This window comes from Podarcis tiliguerta (genome assembly GCF_965153285.1).
Source record: "Podarcis tiliguerta genome assembly, chromosome: 11".
Classification (NCBI taxonomy): Eukaryota; Metazoa; Chordata; class Lepidosauria; order Squamata; family Lacertidae; genus Podarcis; species Podarcis tiliguerta.
This window is the reverse complement of record NC_139544.1, coordinates 57,051,635-57,075,635: the sequence shown is the minus strand read 5'-3', so window position 1 is coordinate 57,075,635 and position 24,001 is coordinate 57,051,635. Positions and strand designations below refer to the sequence as shown.

General features: G+C 45.8%; 1 protein-coding gene across 2 annotated transcripts in view; it reads left to right on the top strand.

Moving 5' to 3' along the window:
• The window catches only part of PIK3C3 (phosphatidylinositol 3-kinase catalytic subunit type 3), a 127,346-nt gene that overhangs the window by 22,725 nt on the left and 80,620 nt on the right, over positions 1 to 24,001 (top strand). For both annotated transcript variants that reach the window (XM_083402763.1, XM_083402762.1), the window contains 11 exons: positions 613 to 708; positions 3,712 to 3,783; positions 4,567 to 4,671; positions 6,206 to 6,298; positions 7,788 to 7,973; positions 9,708 to 9,862; positions 10,197 to 10,287; positions 11,347 to 11,414; positions 16,038 to 16,143; positions 19,055 to 19,171; positions 21,446 to 21,577. In XM_083402763.1, coding sequence (XP_083258889.1) covers positions 613 to 708; positions 3,712 to 3,783; positions 4,567 to 4,671; positions 6,206 to 6,298; positions 7,788 to 7,973; positions 9,708 to 9,862; positions 10,197 to 10,287; positions 11,347 to 11,414; positions 16,038 to 16,143; positions 19,055 to 19,171; positions 21,446 to 21,577 — 1,221 coding nt within the window. The remainder of the gene's footprint in view (positions 1 to 612; positions 709 to 3,711; positions 3,784 to 4,566; positions 4,672 to 6,205; positions 6,299 to 7,787; positions 7,974 to 9,707; positions 9,863 to 10,196; positions 10,288 to 11,346; positions 11,415 to 16,037; positions 16,144 to 19,054; positions 19,172 to 21,445; positions 21,578 to 24,001) is intronic.

The following is a 24,001-nucleotide window of genomic DNA, read 5'->3' as shown; positions in this document are numbered from 1 at the left end:
ATTAGTGCAGTAGTCCCCAGTCTTTTCTGACCAGGGGCCCATCTTTAATCAACACATGAATTTGGAGACCCACCTCTTCCCCTTTCTTACCATATATTTGCATTGTAGTGCTTCTCCTGCAACCCAACTTAGATCCAGCTGTGACCTGATGGTGGGTCCCCAATACCCAACAGATTAGTGCAGTGTTTCTCAGACTTGTCGTCCAAGTCTAGCCCATCATCTGTAGCTAGCAGGACCAGTGGTCAGGGACGATGGGCGTTGCAGTCCAGCAACGACTGGAGAACAAAGTTCGCAAAACATGGGATTGGTGGGTCTACAGAGAAGCAGAGACTCCAAACCTTCATGCTTTATAACATCTACAGCCTGCTTCTCCCCCGCCAAAATAACCCCTTCCTTGTAGCAACTGTGGAAGTTTCAGTCAGTTTAGCCGTCCCGGTTTTGGGTTACCACAAACCAAGGTTCTGCAGCAGCAGCATGGAGATCTGATCAATAAGTTGCCCGTGCAGGAGATAATTCATTCTTTCCCCATTCCACAAACAACGGGTGCTTCTTTCTCAGTGCAGTTTATCCTGGCATTAAATCTCTTTCTCCCCCCTCTCTCTTTGCTTTCAGAGTGAGAAGCGCAGTTCCAACTTTATGTATCTGATGATTGAATTCCGCTGTGCAAAATGCGATGACAAAGAATACGGGATAGTTTATTACGAGAAGGTACGCATCTTTCACGAGCTTTTATGTTTTTGTTTATTTTTGTATCTCAAGTGCCGGGCAAACAAATTTGCATGTTTCCCTTCGTGCCGGGGCTGGTGGTGGAATACTTATCCCCCCGCCCTTCCAGGACAGCCTAGCAGAGACAGCTGCCAGGTGGCAGACACTTATGTGAGCATGCAAATCAAACACAGAAGCTGTCTTGTGATTGCGTTCATGTAATGCACTTCAGGTTTATAGAATTTTGATAAGTGCAAGTAATTTTAAGAATCTTCAGATTCACCGGCCCAGCTTTCCTCCTTTGTTTCCTGCCCTCAACCCACTTCCCTCCCCCCCAAAAACCCCCTTCTAATAAACATCCCCGCCATCACAACTTTAAAACTTGTGCAGATAAGTCTTGCAAGACTCTTTTATTTCAAATGATTAGAGGGTTGGAGAGGATGCATTTTACAAAAATGCATGGGCTGTGTTCAAGGGCCATGTTACATGGTCGTGCTCTTACACATTTTTAAAAGTAATTAATTATTTCATTAATCAATTGATGTACGTTAATTTGGGTCTTGATTTGGGTCTCTATTCAAGGTTTGACTTTGCTCATTTGCAAACCCAGAGTGGCAGGGCATGAAGCTTAACTATAACCACAGATGCAAAATTGTAAGGCATGTTCATTACCTTCATAATCATAATCTGAAATTTAAAGAAGGGGAAAAGCAACTTAAAGCATTGTAATATAACAATATTGCGCCTTTGAAAATGACATAACTTAGAAATGGCATTTGCTTGGGTGTGTGTGGTTGCACTGATAATTTTTCCTGGTAGATATATCGACAAGCAATTAAATCAAGTGCTTGCACTTTCCCACCCTAACTGAAGATCTGGCCTCTTCCTAACTTCCTCCAGCCCTTAACAAAATCTAGTATCCTAGTATTTTGGTAGGAATGTTGATTGTTGCCCAGTCAGTAACTGCTTTCCAGAATCCTGTTGTTTTCAGCTGAGTAGGAGTGTGTGAAGAAGAGTTAGATAAGAAATAAATAAGCAGTAAGCAAGCAGACAAGAAGAAAAAAATGATTGTACAAACCTTATATTGATCGGGAACTGGACAAAAGGGATGCAGTTTTCATTTATGCTATTTTCACTACTTGTGTAGGCAAAGCTGCATAAGATGCAGACGATGGATGCCCCTAAACTATCTGAGGGTGCAGAATTTATCTGAGACCCTGTAATATTTCTTCATTCTGGTCACTTTTACACAGTCCAGGATTTGTATTCCAAACAGTTCAGTAATGTTATCATTCTCACATTGGCTAAAGAACCATTGCTGTTTTCTTCTTTGAGTCATTTATAGCATCTTATTATGACGATTACATGATGTTTCCTTTAATCTCATCATTCAAAGGTCTCAGGTATGGTTGGCATTCGTCTCTCTCAGGAGACAACAGAAGTATGCTCTGTGGTCTAAGCCACTGAGCCTCTTGGGCTTGCCGATCAGAAGGCCGGCGGTTCAAATCCCCGCGACGGAGTGAGCGCCCGTTGCTCTGCCCCAGCTCCTGTCGACCTAGCAGTTCGAAAGCATGCCAGTGCAAGTAGATAAATAGGTACCACTGTGGCGGGAAGGTAAACGGCGTTTCCGTGTGCTCTGGTTTCCATCACGGTGTTTATGTTGTGCCAGAAGTAGTTTAGTCCTGCTGGCCACATGACCTGGAAAGCTGTCTGTGGACAAATGACAGCTCCCTCGGCCTGAATGTGAGATGTGCGCTGCAACCCCATAGTCACCTTTGACTGGACTTAACTGTCCAGGGGTCCTTTACCTTTTTTATTTTTATATGTGTAGTTCTATTGGTCTCATGTAACTGTCGCAGAAACTCCGTACAAAGTTCCAGGCAGCCGGCACAAGATGACAGAGGGTTGAAGTTTACATCTGTTTTTGGTTTATTGTGACTCCTAAACTGCTTGCTGAAGCTGATGGTTTTGTGGTCCTAAAGGTAAAGGGACCCCTGACTGTTAGGTCCAGTCGTGGATGACTCTGGGGTTGCGGCTCTCATCTCGCTTTATTGGCCGAGGGAGCCGGCGTACAGCTTCCGGGTCATGTGGCCAGCATGACTAAGCCGCTTCTGGCAAACCAGAGGAGCACACAGAAACACCATTTATCTTCCCACCGGAGCGGTACCTATTGATCTATTTGCACTTTGACGTGCTTTCGAACTGCTAGGTTGGCAGGAGCAGGGACCGAGCAACGGGAGCTCACCCTGTCGTGGGGATTCATACCTCCGACCTTCTGATTGGCAAGCCCTAGGCTCTGTGGTTTAACCCACAGCGCCACCCGCGTCCTTCTGTTTTTGGTTTATTGTGACTCCTGAACTGCTGCTGAAGCTGATGGTTTTGTGGTCCTAGCAGGGCCCAAATGAACACTTGAGTTCAAATCTCCTGTCAAGCAGCAAAGCAAATCGGGCAGGCCTTCGATGACTCAGTCTCTCTCGCTCTCTCAAACTATCCTATCTTACAGGGCTGATGTAACTGGGAATGGACTGGGATCAGCTTCTGTATGGTGCTCCCCTATGGACCTCCTTCAGAGGAAGGCCAGAATACAGACTGCATGCTCTGCTATAGTCCTGCTCTCTGTGTCATGAAAGTGGAGAGGGAACGTGTGGTGTCAGTTCTGATGGCATTCTCATGAATGCACAATAAGATGTGCCTGAGCTGGGGATTTGTGTTCAAAACAGAAGGGAAGGGAGATACCTTAAAATATTATTCGAAAACAAATCCTAGCCATTGCGTATTTCAAAATGTGTTTCCGTTCCATTGCTTTGTTGTGTTGTCTCTTTCCCCCCAAGGTCGGATTTCCATGTTCCCCCTCACTTCCACCCATGCTGTGGCTTTCTTCAAGGTACTGCGGCTTAAGAGCTGAGTTTCCAAATCTTGTCTCTGGGACACATTAAGTCCCTTTGACAAGCCGTATTGATCTTTATCAGCTGAGAGATTTAATGTTCCTTTCTCTTTGTCATCTAGGACGGTGATGAGTCATCGCCCATTTTAACGAGCTCTGAGATCGTCAAGGTTCCAGATCCACAGATGTCTATGGTGAGTCCTTTTCTGCACAACGTAGTCCGTGGAACGGCAAGGGGATGCTGAAATAGGGTGTGTATTCATGCACCTTAATGTACAAATGAGGATGCCTCAGTTTTCCATAAGTAATCATAATCTTCTTATTTATATGGCACCCATCTGACTGGATTGCTCCAGCCACTCTGGGTGGCTCCCAACAAAATATTAAAAACACAGTAGAAAATAAACCATTTAAAAACTTCCCTGTACAGGGGTGTCTTCAGATATCTTCTAAAGGTGGCTTTTAAGTCATGCAAACACTTGGACTACTGCAATGCACTCTACGTGGGGCTACCTATGAAGGTGACCTGGAAACTACAACTAATCCAGAATGCGGCAGCTAGACTGGTGACTGGGAGCGGCCGCCGAGACCATATAACATCGGCCTTGAAAGACCTACATTGGCTCCCAGTACGTTTCCGAGCACAATTCAAAGTGTTGGTGCTGACCTTTAAAGCCCTAAACGGCCTTGGTCCAGTATTCCTGAAGGAGCGTCTCCACCCCCATCGTTCTGCCCGGACACTGAGGTCCAGCTTCGAGGGCCTTCTGGCGGTTCCCTCACTGCGAGAGGCCAAGTTACAGGGAACCAGGCAGAGGGCCTTCTCAGTAGTGGCGCCTGCCCTGTGGAACACCCTCCCATCAGATGTCAAAGCGATAAACAACTACCTGACATTCAGAAGACATCTGAAGGCAGCCCTGTTCAGGGAAGTTTTTAATATGTGACATTTTAGTGTATTTTTCATCTTTTGTTTACTGAAGGAAAACCTAGTGGAGAGGAAACACCACAAGCTTGCTCGGAGTTTAAGAAGCGGACCTTCTGACCACGATCTCAAGCCCAATGCTGCTACCCGAGATCAGCTCAACGTATGTTGCTCCACACCTGTGAACGGATGTTGGGTATTGTTGACCGGCAGCTCCTGAAATGCAAACTCAAGACATTGTGTGTGCTACCTGTACCCTGATTTTCAGCCTCACCCTCTCAAACTGACCAGGCACCACACACTGATTTATGGCTAGCGCTGACCACAGCTTGCAAACCTAAACCTTGGTTAAGACTTCCAAACAGTATAGGCAAGCTGTAGTTTAGAGCACCTTATCTGTTTGCATTTCCCAGCCTCTCCGCACTTCTGCAGAAGGTTAGCCTCCAGAGGGCATAGCGATGGTTTGTTCGCTCTGACTTCAAAGTTAGCCCAAACTATGGTTTGCAATCATTGCGTCAAACCACATTGTTCTTCAACCATATTTTGCCGGCTGATTGCAGATCCAGCACCAGCTTTTCTCTGGTGTCTCGGTAGCCTGGATATCAGAGATATTGGAGCTGTGACTTCAGTTTATTTGGATGTAGAATACAATTGAACTGAAGTATCAGCTTCAAGGGGCCACCTGAGATAAGCCCCTGGTGATAGGACTAAGGAGCAGCCTGAAAGCAGTTGGGGTGGAGGGAGAATGCTCAAGATAGTCTTCTCCTACATGTCCAGATCAAGTGTTCATAAGAAGTGGGGCTAATTGGTGCAAAGAGAGCCAATAGCAGAAGGAAGTAGCTGCCAATGCAGGTTTTGTTTGGCTGAAGAACAGAAGGTTCCAGGTTCTTATATGATGGTACCTTGGTTCTCAAACTTAATCTGTTTTGGAAGTCCGTTTCAAAACCAAAGTGTTCCCAAACCAAGGCACCTTTTCCCATAGAAACAACCCCTAAAACAGCAATTTAGCATGAATTTTACTATCTAACGAGACCATGGATCCATAAAATGAAAGCAATAAACAATGTCCTGCAGTCACAGAATCAATTAATTCGTAGCTCAACTGGGTTCTACACAGTCACACAAAAAAACAACAACAAAAAGAGCCACAAAAATGCAAAATCAATAGCAAAAACAGACGGACCTCAGCATAACACTTAAAACGGAAGTGTGGCACTCAAATCAGAAGCTTGACACTCAAAACAGAGCACGTTCGGCTTCCGAAAAGCGTTCGCAAACTGGAACACTTCCTTCCGGGTTTGCAGTGTTTGGGTTCCAAGTTGTTTGAGTACCAAGGCGTTTGAGAACCAAGGTGCCACTGTAAACTGAAAGTGAAGTTCTCAAGTTTTCTTTTTTTTTGTCAGGCTTATATGGGCAAGTTAAGAATACACCTTTCCACAATAATAAAAACTGGCTTCTGATTTTAATTTTTCATTTTTCTTTATTGTATGGGTTTGTGCACTGTGTTGATATTTTATTTAGGAATTAGCAGTATATAAATAAATACAAATGAGGCAGAAGATGAGGAGGCACTTCTGACCTCCTCCATGTTATTAATAGGTATTGTTTTAGAGGTTTGATGTTTGTGTGCTTAAGATGCACAACACCCCACCCCTTTGGTCCAAATAAAAGAAACCCATAAGTACCTTTTTATTTAGATCATCGTGAGCTATCCTCCAACGAAGCAGCTGACTTACGAAGAGCAGGACCTTGTGTGGAAATTCCGATATTATCTCACTCATCAGGAAAAGGCAAGTACCCGAATTAAATTTATATTCTTATAATTACAGTCATAACTTGTGTTGCATTGGGTTCATGTTGTGTCTTTTCAGCTTGCAAACGCGTGTGCAGAAGCTCTGTATCGTGCCGCATGTGAACGCAGAAGCGGTACTCTAGGTATGGACTTTTCAGGGTGTGAACGGCACCCCGGAATGGATTGAGTCCGTAACTAGAGGTACCACTGTAATTACCATATTTTTTGCTCTATAAGACTCACTTTTTCCCTCCTAAAAAGTAAGGGGAAATGTGTATGCGTCTTATGGAGCGAATGCAGGCTGCGCAGCTATCCCAGAAGGCAGAACAACAAGAGGGATTGCTGCTTTCACTGCGCAGCGATCCCTCTAGCTGTTCTGGCTTTTGAGATTCAGAATATTTATTTTTCTTGTTTTCCTCCTCCAAAAACTAGGTGCGTCTTGTGGTCTGGTGCATCTTATAGAGCAAAAAATACGGTATATGTGTGTTTTAATGCTGTAGGCATCAAAACATGGATACATGTGTCTGGGTGTGGATGGGTGTTTTTAAAAAGCCTTCCTTCCTCCCTCTGTGGATGTGTGCAGTTTGAAATATTTTTAAATATTCTGTTGTTCTGTGCATTCTGCTATTCTGCAACCATGTGAAAGGCTGAATATCCTACCACGGCCCCTGTAGTCTGTAGGCTTTCCACCTCGGGATTGAAGGTTGAAGCATGTCAGCATCGCCCTTGAGCCTGTGTCATCAACTGGACTCATCCACTCAGCCCCGACAGGGCTAGGCAAGCTGGGTAGCACTTCCAGAGACCACCTTCTGCACAGGAACAGGTCAAAGTGCTGTGGACTCACAACTCAGAGTTGTGAGCACCGGATTCACTTCCACAAGAAGGACAGTCGTCGCACAGCAGAGTATAGCAGAGCATAAACGACTCGGAGAGCAGCTCTGTAGAATATCTTCTTTAGTCTATCTACAATTATAATACACAATTATATACAGAGCTAAATGAGGTCTAAACTGAAAATGCTGGATTGCACTGAGTGTCTGCAGCTGCTCTTAGCAGCAACCTTATCTATACACACGATCTCTCTCTAACACTCAGTCTCTCTCTCTCTCCCTGACACTTTGTTGTGAGGCTGGGATGGAATAATTAGAAAGTAGAAACCGCCCCCCCCCCTGAAGAATCAGCAGAGAACATCAGCAGATTCTTGGATATGGGAGGGGTGAAATCTCCTCAAAGCATAGTGAGGAAAAAGAAGGGCAGCTAGACAAGAAAAGAAACAAAACGACAACGACTCTTGGGCAGTTGCATGGGATTGCAGCTAAGCCAATAAAAAAGCCTTTGATCCTGCTGTGATTTGGATCCTGTTCACGGGCCTTTATGGTTGCCATTGCTGTGTTGCCGCTGTTGTTTTAAAGGCAGGGATGAAGTTAGAAATGCCTAGTTCAGTAGGAGGAAGGCGGCCCTGTGTGATTGCAGCTTTTGTCTTCCAGGCATTGACAAAGTTCTTGAAGTGCGTCAACTGGTACCTCCCGCAGGAAGCGAAGCAGGCTCTGGAGCTCCTGGGGAAGTGGAAGCCGATGGACGTGGAGGACTCCCTGGAGCTCTTGTCCTCGCACTTCACCAACACCACAGTCCGGCGTTACGCCGTCGCTAGGTTGCAGCAGGCAGACGACGAGGTGTGGGAATGCCCCGCTGTCACTTGTCCTGGTTAGATTCAACCAGACATGTGTGACTGATTTTTTCCATAGGTTGGCATGTAGAATCGAAGTTGAAATTGAAAATGAAATACTTTTTGAAATTGAAATACTTTATTGTCACTTGTACAACTTGTATACAGTGAGATTACATGAGCAGCCCCCACTCAGCTCTCTTAATTCCCCTCCTTTACTGACGCACACACACCAAACCTGAAAGTCAGTTGCCCTGTTGTTATCTTTTCATTCAGCAGCCTAACAGCCCACGGATAGAAGCTATTCTTTACCCTGTTGGTGCGACTAATCATGCTTCTATATCTTCTGCCTGAGGGCAGGAGATCAAGAAAGTGCTGGCCAGGGTGTGAATCATCTCTGAGAATTTCCCTCACTCTCTGGATTCACAGGACAGCCCATAATATCTTGTGTTGTATTCACCACCTTCTGTAGGCACTTCCTATCAGTTGATGTCAAACCAGCGTACCACACCTGGATCATAGAAACGTAGAGTTGGAAAGGACCACAAGGATCATTTTGTTTGTTTGTTTGTACCTTGCCCATCTGACTCCAGGCAGCTTACCAACAGTTATAAGAACGTAATAAAACACCAGACATTAAAAACTTCCCTATACAGCGCTGCCTTCAGATGTCTGCTGAAAGTTGTGCAGTTATTTACCTCCTTGACATCTGATGGGCGGGGGTGCAACCCCCTACAATGCAGGTATCTTTCACTCAACGTGGGGCTCAAACACACAACCCTGAGTGTCAGAGTCTCATGCTGTACCAACTGAGCTATCCCAGTACAGTCGCATCTTGGTTTTCGAACAGCTTAGTTTTGGCTCCCAGATGCTGCAAACCCAGAAGTGGGTGTTCTGGTTTGCAAACTATTTTTGGAAGACGAATGTCTGACGGGGCTTCCACAGCTTCTGATAGATTGCAGGAGCTTCCTGCAGCCAATCAAAAGCTGTGATTTGGTTTTTGAACATTTTGGAAGTTGAGCGGACTTCCAGAATGGATTCTGTTTGACTTCCAAGGTACGACTGTATGTGTTTTCTCCCTTCCCCCTCTCTTTCCCCCCCACCCTCTTCCTTCCCTTTTTCATCTCCCTCACTGCATCCATCCTCTTTCATCCCCCCCTTTCCTAATTTTCAATATTTATGGAATTTAGTTCCAGGGTGAGCTACATTGATGCCTTCTGTGGAACGAGCTCTGAAGACATACTTTTCTTCAGAGTGGCGTTCAGACATTAAAATGTGAGCTGTTGGGTTAGGACAGTTGGGTCATGTGTCCAACGATTGGGCCGTGTGCCCAATGCTGGTTTTAGAGTCTAGCCTTATGTCTGAATGCAATGGGGTTTGATCGTTTTGATGTTGCAGTTGATTGTAGTTGGTGTAGTTGCCTAATGGAAGGGTGGCTTAAAAGGTTCCCTTCATATGATGCAAATTGTAATTCACACCAGCTCCCATCAGCATGGATAGCGGTCAGGAATGATGGGAGTTGTAGTCCAACAGCATTTGGGGCCCTGCTGGATCACACCAACGTCCCATCTAGGCCAGCATGCTGTTCTCACAGTGGCCAACCGAAGGCGCCATTGGGAAACCCAACTGCACAAGCACTTTGTACCTAAACTCACGGAGAAAGAAGCAAGATAGGTTAGCTTCCAAAAATCCTGGGATCCCGGCAGCTTAACAGACAGCTGTTGCCCTCTTCCTTATTCAGGATCTCCTGATGTATCTGCTCCAGCTGGTCCAGGCCTTGAAGTATGAAAACTTCGACGACATCAAGAATGGGTTGGAACCTACAAAGAAAGACAGTCAGGGATCCATGACGGAAAGCATGGCGACGTCTGGGGCGAATCCTGCAGAAATAGACAGGTAGGCGAGAGACTTAACCTGACTGGAGGTCCGTAGGGGAGTGGGGAGTCTTGCCTATTCAACTTTCTAGACTGCATAGTTTTGCATCCTGTCTTCCTGGGGAGACCAGGAGTGACTGAGGAGGAGTATGTTCAGCCTGAGAAGATTCCCAGGAGGCTGATAGAGGGGGCTGGGAATCCTCATGTGGCCCCTTGGGACCTGAGGTTCTCCCCCCCAAAATAATAAGAAGAATAAAATATACTCGACAGCATGGACTCAAGGTTCTGCCTTGGGTTAAGACAGCCTCCCATGAGAAAGAGTCCTTAAAATCCATGTATTTCCATTCTCCTCTCAGCTCTCAGATCATCACGAGCCCATTGCCTCTCATCTCGTCCCCACCTTCTGCAGCAAAATCAAAGGAGCCTGCTGACAGCGAAAACCTTGAGGTGAGTAAAATACTGACAGGAACCCTTATGTTTTAAGAGAATGGGCTCTATTGGAGCTGGGGAGGTTCCGGTTTTCAATTCTGAGCTCAACCACGATCTCTCAGATCAGCCTCTTGTGAGCTACATTGGCCTCAACCCCACCTGAATTATACTGTGGCCCACTGTGGGTTTCAGAGGGCAATCTCCAACAAAGTAGTTCTACTAGTTGCAAGGATTTCCATTTCTGTGACGGAAGTTCCCTGCCCTCTCCTCTCCCCATGTACCCCAAATCTGCCCCCAAAGGCTGGGGAAAGCCATAGAAGAGATTTAGAGGGCAGGTGCGGAGAGGGAGGGAAAATTCTGTTGACCTATGCAATAGAGAAAACATGCATAAAAAACCAGAATCTTGAGAGCCAGTGTGGTGTAGTGCTTAAGAGCGGTAGTCTCATAATCTGGGGAACCAGGTTCGCGTCTCCGCTCCTCCACATGCAGCTGCTGGGTGACCTTGGGCCAGTCACACTTCCTTGAAGTCTCTCAGCCCCACTCACCTCATAGAGTGAAGGAAGGGAAAGGAGAATGTTAGCCGCTTTGAGACTCCTGAAGAGGAGTGAAAGGCGGGATATCAAATCCAAACTCTTCTTCTTCTTAAATAACAAGGGAAACCTAAGTTGAGCAACCTGCACTCTGAATATTAGACATCGCAAACCTGTCCGAACCAGACAGCAGATATTTAATCCTATCCCTATTGTTGAGCTACCACTGCTAACTTTCTCTCTAAATATTTTTCCTAGGTGTTTCATACAGTTTGCAGTATAGCGTATAAGGCAATAGGTATCCCTTATCCAGGGAGTTTGAGCACAACATTGCTTTCTTTAGTGCCAAACTGTGACCGGTGTTATGTTTGAACCTGACCTGTGTGTGTGTGTGACTTTTCCCCCTCCAGCTTTCTCTACCTAGGAGAAAGCAGAGTGGCACATATCCATCACATAAATATCCCAAAGATCTGTTTGTGTGTTTCAAAAACGTAAAGGTCCTTCTCCGTTTTCACAACCTTTAAGCGACGTTTCCCTGTACTTTCAGCAAGACCTTTGCACGTTCTTGATCTCACGAGCCTGCAAGAATTCCACGCTGGCAAACTACTTGTATTGGTAAGTGCAGAAAAGGGGGTTGATGCCTTGTGCGCCAGAAACAGTTGCCGCTCTAGCTTCCCGGCAAGTGGGACGCAGTGTGTTACCAGCAAGACGATGGAGAGCAAAAGCTTGTCCGTTTTCTCCCCTGCTTAGTATTCCTCACCCTTATCCCCCACCCAGCCCAGACATTGACCAAACCTAGACCTCTCGACCTCAGGAAAACTGAGTGTTTGGATCATGTTTCTTATACCATAGTTGTTATGCCTGCCGGCGTGATTGCTTAAGAGCAAACAGGCAAGACTCCCACGGGTCTTTTTAAAGGCTTTATTATCGGTGCAAAAACATTCACAGTGCAGAGCATCTCAATTTCATGTCTTGCTCAGTCGCTAGCAGAATCTGAGAGTAGGCGGTCCTTAAACTTTCCCCAGCAGAGTAGTCTCTTGACCCCCATCCTACACCTCCCCTCTCTACGCGTAAACCGAGAGGTTGTGGCTAAAGGGGGACCTGCCTCCCCCCCCCCCCCCCCGCGCTTTGCTCATGCACGGTGCTCTGGGTCTCCCTTGCATCCTCCGAGCCCTGCATCTCTTCCCCACTAGAGGCGTGGCTTCCCTCCTCCGTGGAGGAACTGCTGCTTCTCACGATCTTTGGAGGCTCCCTGTAACCCAACTGTCCTTCCACCTCTCGCCTCTGAGCTGATGGCAGTTCCCTGACAATAGTTTTGCTACTTCTGAATTCCCTAAACACCAACCTTTTGAGGTGGTCAGAAAGGTGCTATAGACCTTCTGTTTCTCCCTCAGACTTGGTCTGGGTGCTCAGTCTGGCCCCAGGAAAGATTTCTGACCACTTTTTAAAAAATGTGGTTTATTGATTTTCAGTTACAAATGAATTAGAGTGTGGGGTGGATAATACCAGTAATGTTGATGGTTTTAAAAATTACTTGTACCCCACCGATCTGACTGGGTTGAACCAACAAATAAAAAAAATATATAATAAAACACCAAGTCAGAGTACAGGGCCGTCACAACAAAGGGAAAATATAACAGGAACAATCCCAGTTGTGGTCCATTGAATGCATAGTTGTGGTTCGAGGACCCGATCCCCGCGTAATGGAATGAAAACACAAGGACACGAGGCAAGCCAGGAACCAGGCAGCCTCCACACACACAGACCCCTCCAACTCCAAACCTCGTGGCTCTTCCCTGTGATGACTGTGATGACTCCTAGCTGATGACTCGCGATGGGACGACAAAAAGTGAGGCCAGAAGGCTGTTGCTGCAGCAATTTAGGCTGCTAAACATGCCCCCTCGCAGGCACCTGGTTGGGTGCCTGCCCGTGGGCATGGGCACCAGCCAGGTGAGTGGGAGGCAGGGGGCTAACGCCCCCTGCTTGAGGCGGAGTCCGGCTCCCGACCACAACCACTCCCCTCTCTCGCAGGAGGAGAGTCTTAGTCAAAAGAAGGTGTCATTCCACAATGTACCTAATGCTGTATTTTTTATTTTTTTAAAGCGTTGGTTCTTGTGTGGAGATATCAGTCTATAAACAGGGGCTTTCCATCCCCCATATTCATGGCTCCCTACCCCAAACGCTTTCTTCTTCCTTTATCGGTGACAGAATTGGCCAGTTTATTATTATACTTCCCCCACCCCACAAATACACACTTTCCTCTATCCAGACTCCTCCATTTCTCAGTGCCAAAATCTGAATGTCAACAGCTACAGTTCTGGCAGACTTAGCTATAAATCCTCGCGTCTGCTGATCAATGGTGTGTTTTGCCCGACCAGCCTCAGCAGGAGTTGGAAATAATCAAAGGGGTGTTTGGATGTACTAACCCTTGATGAAAACCTGGAGTTTGATTTGTAATCTGTGGCTGGGATACAGAGAAGGGCGAAAGGAGTCAGAGACACAAAAAGCCTTATTTTGAAAGGCTCTGGAGAGAGAGGAGTTCAGTCTGGAGATACACTGAGGCCCCATCTAAAACAGTATCTTCTTTGGCGATCACTCGTAGCCGAGGAAGATTGTCTTCCATAAACGCGGTTTTAAAAGTGAGTCCGTAAGTGACTGTCGAGGCCAATTCTGGATCCACACGTCCTTCCACAGTGAAGACATAGGTTAGGTTTCTGAGTGGGAGTTGATCATGGTGAGGGTTTACCAAGTGTGCCTTCCTCTTAGCTCATTTCTCCCTTTCGTCCTGTGTTTGAGTGTCTTCAAAGCCCATGGCACCTTTCGTGAAGGCTGGAGCGCTCACAGGCCAATGTTCCCCAGTTGTCAGTGTTTATACTACATTTTTTTAGATTTGCCTTGAGACAGTCTTTGTAACTCCATCTCTCTCTCTCCATCTCTCTCTCTCCATCTCTCTCTCTCTCCATCTCCCTTTCTCTCTTTTTTATTGAATTTTACATTTTTATCTTCATCACAGTAATATATCAAATACAAAGAAAAAAACCAAATTCCCCCCCACACACCGCAACTTCCCTCAACTTTACATATTGACTTCTCCTGCCTGTTTTGTTATGCCTTAACATTGTATTCTCTAATTTAAAAATTATTATGTTCTTATCATTCTAACACCATGTTTGTAGTTTCTATTTTTATTTTGTAAATTGTAAGTGTTTACTCAAACCCTGCTAGGGAGTCCATTTCTTAACAAGGCTTCTGTAGATTCAACACAAATGGTTCCCAGTCTTTTTAAAAGTCTCTATTGTCCTTGTCTCTTCAGTTAGCTTCGCCATTTCAGCATATTCCATCAGTTTTTCTTGCCATTCTTCTTTCATTGGTATCTCGTCATTTTTCCATTTTGGGGCTAGCAATATCCTAGCTGCTGTTGTGGCGTATATGAAAAGTTTCTTCTTCTCTTTTGGCAAGTCTTGAGCTATAATGCCTAGTAAAAAGAAAAAGCTTCTGGTCTTTTAACAAAGGTTGCGTGGCAAGTCCCCCCCCCCCCCCCCCCGTGGAAATAATGATACATGACACAATTATTAAGGTTAATAGGCTAAAAAAGGCCACACCACAACTTTATTGGTTTCAGGTGATGAGTGGTATTGGCTTAGGCATTGGTCCTAACTGACTCTATCCAGCTTCAGCCCATCGTCTTGAAGACCAAGAAGGGTTAATCACCAGTAGGGGGAGTCCTGCTGATGCACATCAACTAGGAACTCCCCCGGGGTCACCGATAGGGGGGGCATGCCTTAGGCCCTCACCTCCCTAGGCTTTGGACAGGGCCATGTCCCCCAGAATACTTTACTGGACTACCCTTCAATATGTGGGGCAGGTGATGGCACTACCTCCCCTCTTCCATCTACAGAGCAATACCAATGCCTAACTGCCAATACCCAGAAAGTTGTGACCATTTGTTACGAGGTAGGCAAAAACCAAGTGGCTGATGCCAATTTGCCAAGTGGGAAAATTCCTACCAGGCCCCTCAACGGCGACCAACCTAGGTCCATAGCAAGATCAAAGAACGAAAACATTATAGGCGGGAGGGTGGGAAAAACAGGAATACCTGGTTCATGGCAAAGAGGGAAGTCCACGGCCACGTCCCCTGAACTGGCCAATTGGAATCCCTCCAATCACGCGGAGGCTGGCCTCCACTCGCCGCGCATGTGGAGGGGCCGTGAAGCCCGCAACTCCACGTCCTCCGTAGGGTGGAAGTGGCTTTATCTTAAACATTCTTTTCATTTCATTATAAATCATTTCCCAATAATTTTTAATTATTTACAGTTCCACCACATATGGAAAAATAAGTGCCCTACTTTTCTTTACATTTCCAAAACTTATTGGAGCCTGTTCTGGGGACGGGGCTTCTAAACCACTCTCAGCACCCTTTGCCCAGGTATCTTCATGACAAGCCATGACTGCTTCAGATATACCGTGCAGATCATAGAATCATAGAATCATAGAGTTGGAAGAGACCACAAGGGCCATTGAGTCCAACCCCCTGCCAAGCAGGAAACACAATCAGAGCACTCTTGACATATGGTTGTCAAGCCTTTGCTTAAATACCTCCAAAGAAGGAGACTCCACCACACTCCTTGGCAGCAAATTCCACTGTCGAACAGCTCTTACTGTCAGGAAGTTCTTTCTAATGTTTAGGTGGAATCTTCTTTCTTGTAGTTTGGATCCATTGCTCTGTGTCCGCTTCTCTGGAGCAGCAGAAAACAACCTTTCTCCCTCCTCTATGTGACATCCTTTTATATATTTGAACATGGCTATCATATCACCCCTTAACCTCCTCTTCTCCAGGCTAAACATGCCCAGCTCCCTTAGCCGTTCCTCATAAGGCATTGTTTCCAGGCCTTTGACCGTTTTGGTTGCCCTCCTCTGGACACGTTCCAGTTTGTCAGTGTCCTTCTTGAACTGTGGTGCCCAGAACTGGACACAGTACTCCAGGTGAGGTCTGACCAGAGCAGAATACAGTGGCACTATTACTTCCCTTGATCTAGATGCTATACTCCTATTGATGCAGCCCAGAATTGCATTGGCTTTTTTAGCTGCCGCGTCACACTGTTGGCTCATGTCAAGTTTGTGGTCACCCAAGACTCCTAGATGGCCCCATAGATATCTATATCTCACACATTAAAAGCCCAGGGCAAAAAGGTGTTCTTTTTAGTCTAAGCACTGACTCATTCTCGTCTTCCATGCAAGGTACGTGATTGTGGAGTGTGAAGACCAGGACACCCAGCAAAGAGACCCCAGAACTCATGAGATGTACTTGAACGTCATGAGGAGGTTCAGCCAAGCTCTGCTAAAGGTGAAGTTGACCGTTTTGTGTCGTGCGGAGGCTAGTGGGTATTGGAGCATAATTGTAAAGGTTGCATGCACACCTCACAATAAAACAGGCAACCCCAAAGGCCAGGGGGGTGGATTAACGTCCGTATGAGTCCACATTACCACATTTGGGCCTTATGTTCATGTAGAGAAAGGGTGGGAAAGTAAGGACACGATCAGTGCTGGATTTACGTAGCTATAGCTTAGGGCCCCACACTCTTAGGGCCCCCCCAAAAAATTAAAGGGGAAAAAACTGGATGTACATTTCCAAAATATAAGATAAAAAATAAATAAAATAAAACCTACCTACAGCAGCAGTGTTTTGTAGGCTGGCGCTGTGGGTTAAACCACAGAGTCTAGGACTTGCCGATCAGAAGGTCGGCGGTTCGAATCCCCGCAACGGGGTGAGCTCCCGTTGCTCGGTCCCTGCTCCTGCCAACATAGCAGTTTGAAAGCACGTCAAAGTGCAAGTAGATAAATAGGTACCGCTCCGGGGGGAAGGTAAACAGCGTTTCCGTGCGCTGCTCTGGTTCGCCAGAAGCGGCTTAGTCATGCTGGCCACATGACTCGGAAGCTGTACGCCAGCTCCCTCAGCCAATAAAGCGAGATGAGCGCCGCAACCCCAGAGTCGGCCACGACTGGACCTAATGGTCAGGGGTCCCTTTACCTTATGATGTAAGTAATGGGCCCCGCCTGCTAGCCTGCTCCCTAAAATATCACTATTAGGTTCATAAATTACCATATGGCATATATGCAACACAAAAACTGAGACAATTTGTTGTTGACAAAAAACAGCTGGACATATCAAGTAGTTTAGGGCCTCATAAAACCTAAAACCGGCCCTGGACATGATACAAGTGTATAAAATTATTCCCGGAGAAAGTGGATAGAGAGAAGTTCTCCTCTCTCTCTTTTACTCATTAGACCAAACATTTGACACTCTCTATTATGTTAACTGCGAAGAAGGAAAAGGAAAAGCTTCTAAGCTAACAGTTGGAAGCACTGTTATTAAAGTATAGAAATAAATATTTTGGTTTATTTATGCCCATCTGGTTCTGTAAAACACCTGCCACAACCCTGGGTTAAATTCTCTCTCCCCCCCCCCTCCTTTTCCCCCTTCTCTGATTCTTAATACTTCAGCAAACAAAGTGCATTGTGATAAACATCATACTTGCTTTCAACCACAGGGGTCATCCAAGGCAAATTCCCCATTTGGGACAAGAAGTCATTTTGCTCCATGCTTTCCTTGGAAACATTAAATGCCTTTCTATATTATTTATTCGGCTGCACAATATTTTAAGAATAGCAGGCTGTTGCACAGGTTAAGAAAAGCACTGTTCTTCGCCTGGGGAAGAAATCTGTAGTGATGACGCTGTGCGAGTAATTTGTGTTTTATGTTCTCGGAGCCGAAACCAGAGAACAAGACTGATAATAGCTTTCTGAGGAAAAACAACAACATGATGCTGTAAGACTTTGCATTTGGACGCCCAGAAATAACAGGCACCCAAGGCTGGATTGGTGCTTTAAATGTCCTAGAGAAGATAATTATTATTATTTATTTATTATTTATGCCCCACCCATCCATCTGGGTTTCCCCAGCCACTCTAGGCGGCTCCCAGGAAAATATTAAAATACTATAATTCATGAAATATTAAAAGCTTCCCTAAACAGGGCTGCCTTCAGATGTCTTCTAAAAGTCCGATAGTTGTTGTTTTTCTTTGACATCTGAAGGGAGGGCATTCCACAGGGCGGGTGCCACTACCGAGAAGGCCCTCTGTCTGGTTCACTGTAACTTCGCTTCTCTCAGTGAGGGAACTGCCAGAAGGCCCTTAGCCCTGGACCTCAGTTTCTGGGCTGAACAATGGGGGTGGAGACGCTCCTTCAGGTATACTGGACCGGTGCTGTTTAGGGCATTAAAGGTCAGCACCAACACTTTGAATTGTGTCCGGAAACGTACTGGGAGCCAATGTAGGTCTTTCAGGACCAGTGTTATGTGGTCTTGGCGGCTGCTCCCAGTCACCAGTCTAGCTGCTGCATTCTGGATTAGTTTGTAGTTTCCGAGTCACCTTCAAAGGTAGCCCCATGTAGAGCGCATTGCAGTAGTCCAAGCGGGAGATAACCAGAGCGTGCACCACTCTGGCAAGACAGTCTGCAGGCAGATAGGGTCTCAGCCTGCATACCAGATGGAGCTGGTAGACAGCTGCCCTGGACACAGAATTGACCTGCGCCTCCATAGACAGCTGTGAGTCCAAATGGACTCCCAGGCTGCACACCTGGTCCTTTAGGGGTACGGTTACCCCATTCAGGACCAGGAAGTCCTCCTGGGAAGCCATTCGGGCAATTAGAAATTCCGTGAATGGCACTCTTTAAAAGTAAACTGAAAGTACAGTTCTCATTTTGTATTTTTGTGTTCTGAACCACCCTACGGTCTTCGGTTGAAAGGTGGTACACTAATACTAAACATCATCATCATCATCATCATCGTCATCCCTGAAAAGAGCCTTGTGCTTGTTTGGAGTTCTCATTCATCGGGGCTCTGGGGGTCTCTCCTCCCTCCCTGCTGTATAAATTGACTTGTGTCACATAAGTCCTCACCTCCAGAATGATTGTTGTTGGCGCAGTTGTACAAAAAAACAAAACAAAAAAGCCCTGAAAGGTCAGGGAACCAACTACCTGCTACAGAGAACTTTGATTGCATTTTATGGAGGGCTGGGGAGGGGGTGGGATTGCCCGGGAGAAACTTCCTTTTTTTTGAGTGAACGTCGGTGTTTATTATCCGCTCGCTCCGAGAGCCGTGATTGCCAAGAGCTCCACTCAAGGCAAAATAATTACAGCATAGAGAACTAATTCTTTTCTCCTTCTCCTTCTTTTTCTCCCCTTCTAATTTAACGCAGGGTGATAAGTCTGTCAGGGTGATGCGGTCTTTGCTGGCGGCCCAGCAGACGTTTGTAGATCGGCTCGTTCATCTCATGAAAGCAGTGCAGCGTGAAAGTGGCAATCGTAAAAAAAAGGTAAAATGGCAGAATTGTATAGGGATACATACAGATATACATGCGGATAGATAGATAGATAGATAGATAGATAGATAGATATTGCTTCATCCCAGCTCCTGCCAACCTAGCAGCTCGAAAGCATGCCAAAAATGTTCAAGTAGATAAATAGGTACCGCTCCGGCAGGAAGGTAAACGGCATTTCTATGCGCTGCTCTGGTTTCGCCAGAAGCGGCTTAGTCATGCTGGCCGCATGACACCGTCTCCCTCGGCCTGTAAAGCGAGATGAGCGCCTGTGACGCGTGCCTCCTCCCTCTGTGACTGCACTTAGCAGAGACTCACTCGAGGCCAGTCGCCATAAATTCCTTTCTTTATTGCTTTCCGACAAGATTACATCCAGCATAAACAAAGCGACCCGTCTCTCACGAGGTGTTGCTCTAACTACTTTCTCTTTTCCCTCTCCCGCGAGACCAACAGAGCCAACGGCCCAGCCCCTTCCGTCTTTCCCTGTGACGTGGATCCCCCTCTCTCTGAAGCACCCCTTCCTCCCCAGACTCACTGCTCTCTTCTCTGTCCTCTGAGGACTCACTGCTGATTAGTGGAGACCTCTCTCTGTACCCCCTGATTCTCTCCTCCCTTGCTGCCTGGAGTTCCCTGACAGCGCCGCAACCCCAGAATCGTCTGCAACTGGACTTAACTGTCAGGGGTCCTTTACCTTTTTTTTACTTATATACATATATATATCTGTATTCCCTCATCCCCTCCAAAAAAGCCATTTTGTCCATACTTGTGTTCCTCTTTTAATGAGAGTTCCTTGTAACAGAATGTACAGTTTGGAACTCAGAGCCATAGACTACATTCACACGGCTGTTTATTACGTTTCCATTGCTGTTAATTTCTACATTTTATTTGTGCTGCCACATGACCGCACCAAATACCCAGGGTGAGGAACTTTGCACCTTCCCCAGCCTTGGAGCAACTGATCTGAATTCTGATTTTTAGCATAGCCTTCCTTCTCCGCCAGTAAACAGTAAGAATGACATAAATGCTAACAACAACAAAAAAATCTTTATTGGAAATAATAGTCATTGCCCACATGTATTTGTAGCGATAAGGACTAGAAACCTGCTTAATCTTTCTTCTTCAAGAAGCTACAATTTTGCACCCAGTGCTGAATTTTTGGGTGCGTGTGTTTGTGTGCATGTACGTGTCGATTTCCAGCTGCTTTGTGGAGAATGTTTAATGAAAGGCCACGTCAATCACTCAATTGACAGCTGCACGAATTATGACAGCTAGGAAGTGGAAAGGGCAAGCAGAATATAAAATAATAGATCAGTGGTATAGAGAAGTGTGGTATATAGCTATTAATGATAAATTAACATGTGCCGTTAAGGTAAGACAGGAAATATGCAGGAGAAATGGTTCTGAGGAGATATTGAGGGTGTTTGTAGAATTTCTACTGTTAAAACAGAAAGGGGTCAAACCATCGCAAGAGGTGTTCAAATTTGGATAGTTACAATGGAATGGTCTCAGTAATGGGTGCACATTTTTATTCTTATTTATGTATGATGATTACTTTGTCAAATAAACAACAACAACATGCGATGGACAAACCGTTAGCAGGCATGTTTGAACCTACTTACATCGATTTCTCTCTCTTTCTGTCTTTGTGAGTTTGCCCATTGATGAACAAGCTACTTTGCAGTTGGCTCCCTTTCTCCATTCACGAGTTAGCCTACATGCTGCAGCTCCTGTCAGGAGCTCGTCCTACACTCGAGTAGGACCCTGGCAGAGACACATGTCCGACTGGCATGTTCCCTCCCTCCTGGTCGATCGTTCGGGAGCTTCAAAAGCTTTGTTTTGAACATCACAGCGACCGATGCCAACCGACACCGGCACACTTAGGAATCCGCAGAGTTTGCACAACTTGCGTGACAGACCTTAGCAACTCAGCATTTTGGCTAATCTACTTTATTTATGTATAAAAACACACGGAGCACTGCAACATGGCTCCGTCTCTCTCTAGCATCAGACAGCAAAGAGAAAAAGAACAAAGGACAATAGTCCCAGTTCACGGAACACAGTAACACAAACATCCTGTCTCCGTCACTTCCCACTTTGTGGAGTCAAAACATACACCGTCATGTGATAGACAAAAATCCCATGACTGCAATCATGGAGCAGGAATTCTAACAGCTCCTAGTGAATGTTTTCGGTTTTGGAGTGGTTGGCATTAGCACGTGGTTCAGTAAGTCATGTTGTCTCTTCCTTCCCCCTGCCCTGCTCTGCTTTTAGAACGAGAGGTTGCAGGCACTCCTGGCAGACAACGAGAAGATGACCCTATCAGATTTTGAGCCCATTCCCCTGCCCCTGGAACCTCAGGTGAAAATCCGAGGGATAATCCCAGAGAAAGCGACACTGTTCAAGGTAAATCATCTACCATCTTGTCTGTTTTCCATGTACCGTGAGCGGGATGCAAGCATGTCAACCAGGATTTGTTGTTGTTGTTGTTTTAGCATGCTCTGGTGTGCTAGCTTATGCTTGCACACTAGAACCGACTCCCTCAGAAGATGGTGCATTCTCCTTCATGGGAGGTTTTTTAAACAGAGATGGGATAGCCATAGTAAGGGTTGGGGGAAGACAGCACAAGTGAGGCCCATGTTTGTTTGGGCCTCTGTGTGGTACCCTTACCTCACCCTTGATATGTTGTGCAAAGGACGACTTCCGGGTCTGAACGCGATCTGAAGATGGCTGCTTTCCTCTGATGTCTCAGAGGAAGAGCTCTGAGAAGGACGGGGTTTTACTGCTTCGACGACGCAGAAACTCCATAAAACCGCAGGCGGGGAAAGCCTACGGCCGTGGGACTCAGCGGGCACCGAAAGCGCAGCTCCAGATCGTCTCCGGGTCGTAAATAGCCCCGGGGAACGGAGGGGGGGCCGGCGTGGTGCTGTGAGGCTATCGCTACCTTCTCAGAGCGACGTCGCACTGCCAATCAGAAAAGCGTTCGACCTCTTCTTGTTACAATTTGGATTACAAAACAGAATAATCGTGAGTAAACTACAGTAAATTTGAAGGACTTTAATTTGGAAAACCTGAATTGGAAAAGAATCGGGACTTTAAATTTCTTTAAGAATGATCGGAACAGAGGCGGGAAGGTCTAAACAGGAAGTCAGCCTTCCGCTTTGTATATAGTAGAAAGTAAAGACTATGCTTTTAACATTCTAAAATAAGAGATTGAAAAAGCTATTCTGAAGCCATAGAAAGGATTGCAACCCCCCTCCCAAGAACTGGAAGGAGGGGGAGTATTTTGGGAAAGACTAAATCCCCCGGAGAAAGAGGCTGCGGTAACAAAAACATCGCTCTGACTCCCAGGTCCTGAGCTGTCGAATTTGAAGATACTAGCCTCATAAAGGGGATAGTGGACGGCGCTTGACTAATGAGAGTTAAAGGTGCTATAAAACTGTTATAAAGGTGTTAGAACCATAAAACTGTCGCCAAAAGGATTGATGATACAATTCGGTCTTGACTGTAAACCAAAGGACATTTTGTTTCTTCTGATCGTGGAATCTTAGAGTCCCCCTAGTGGGCACTGACATCGTTACAAGTCTATTGGTAATTTTCCACTGTAATATCTTACTGCAATTTCTTATCGGACTGTCTGTTTGTGCCACAAGCCTAGCTGCAGCTGCAGTCTGACCGTGGGAAAGCTTGGCTTATGGCTGAGAAAGAGAGTTACCAGAGTTATCAGGAAAAGACAACAAGATCGGGCAAATCCTTTCTTCCAGGAAGAAGAGGCTCTCTAGACCCTACAGGAGGCATTGCCTTACAGCAGAAAGGGAAAGGAATGTCTAGTACAGATGAACTGATAAGTTCTGGCTTTTCAAAACTACAAGGGGCCATTGATAAACTTACAGCTGAGGTGTCAGGGACGAAGAAGGAGATTGCAGAAATCAAAAATCAGGTGTTAGAAACGAACAGAGGGATTGCAGATGCATCTTCAAAAATAGATCAAAATACGCTGAGCATCCGGCAAAATACAGCTGCAATAGAGAAATTATTGGGCGACTCCGATAAAACGCGAAAGATTGCAGAAGAAGCTCGACAGGTCGCAGCTGCCACGGAGGAGAAATTACCATCGATGACCAGACAGCTGGAGGACTATAAGGTTAAGTTTTCTCTATTGGACTTGAAAGAACGAGAGGCAAATCTCAGGATTAGAGGTCTGCCTGAAATTGAGAAGGAGAGCCTGCGGGACTACCTGTCACAAGAGTTTGTGAAATTTTGGGAATTAGATCCAGAAAAGGAAGAAATAAAAATTTTGAGTGCCTTCCGACTGGGAAGAGCAAGTAAAAAGATTAAAACCAGAGATTGTCTGATCACATTAAGATCCAAGGAGGAGAGGGATAAGATCCTAGGTCTGCATTTTCACAAACCTTTGGAAATCTCTCAATCGAGAGCTGAAATTTTTAAAGACATCCCCAAACTTTTGCTCGATCTCAGAGCCAGATATAAAGACTTGGTGACCTTGCTGAGAAGAAATAATATCATCTTCAGGTGGGAATTCCCAGAAGGACTCTCCTTTAGTTTCAAAGGACGAAAGATTAAAATAAAGTCAGTGGAAGACAGAGACAGTTTTTTGGAGGCCTGCGGGGAGGACCTACAGAAAGGGACAGCAGACCTACTAGAGGAAAGAAGGAAGAAGACAGCAGAGGCAATATTGAATCTAAATCTAAATTTGGATGGAAAGACTCCACCAGGAGCAGAAGAAGACAAGTTATCAGAAGCAACGGGAGGAACAGAATAACAATAATACAACATGTCTCTGCAGCTTTTGAGTTGGAATTGTAATGG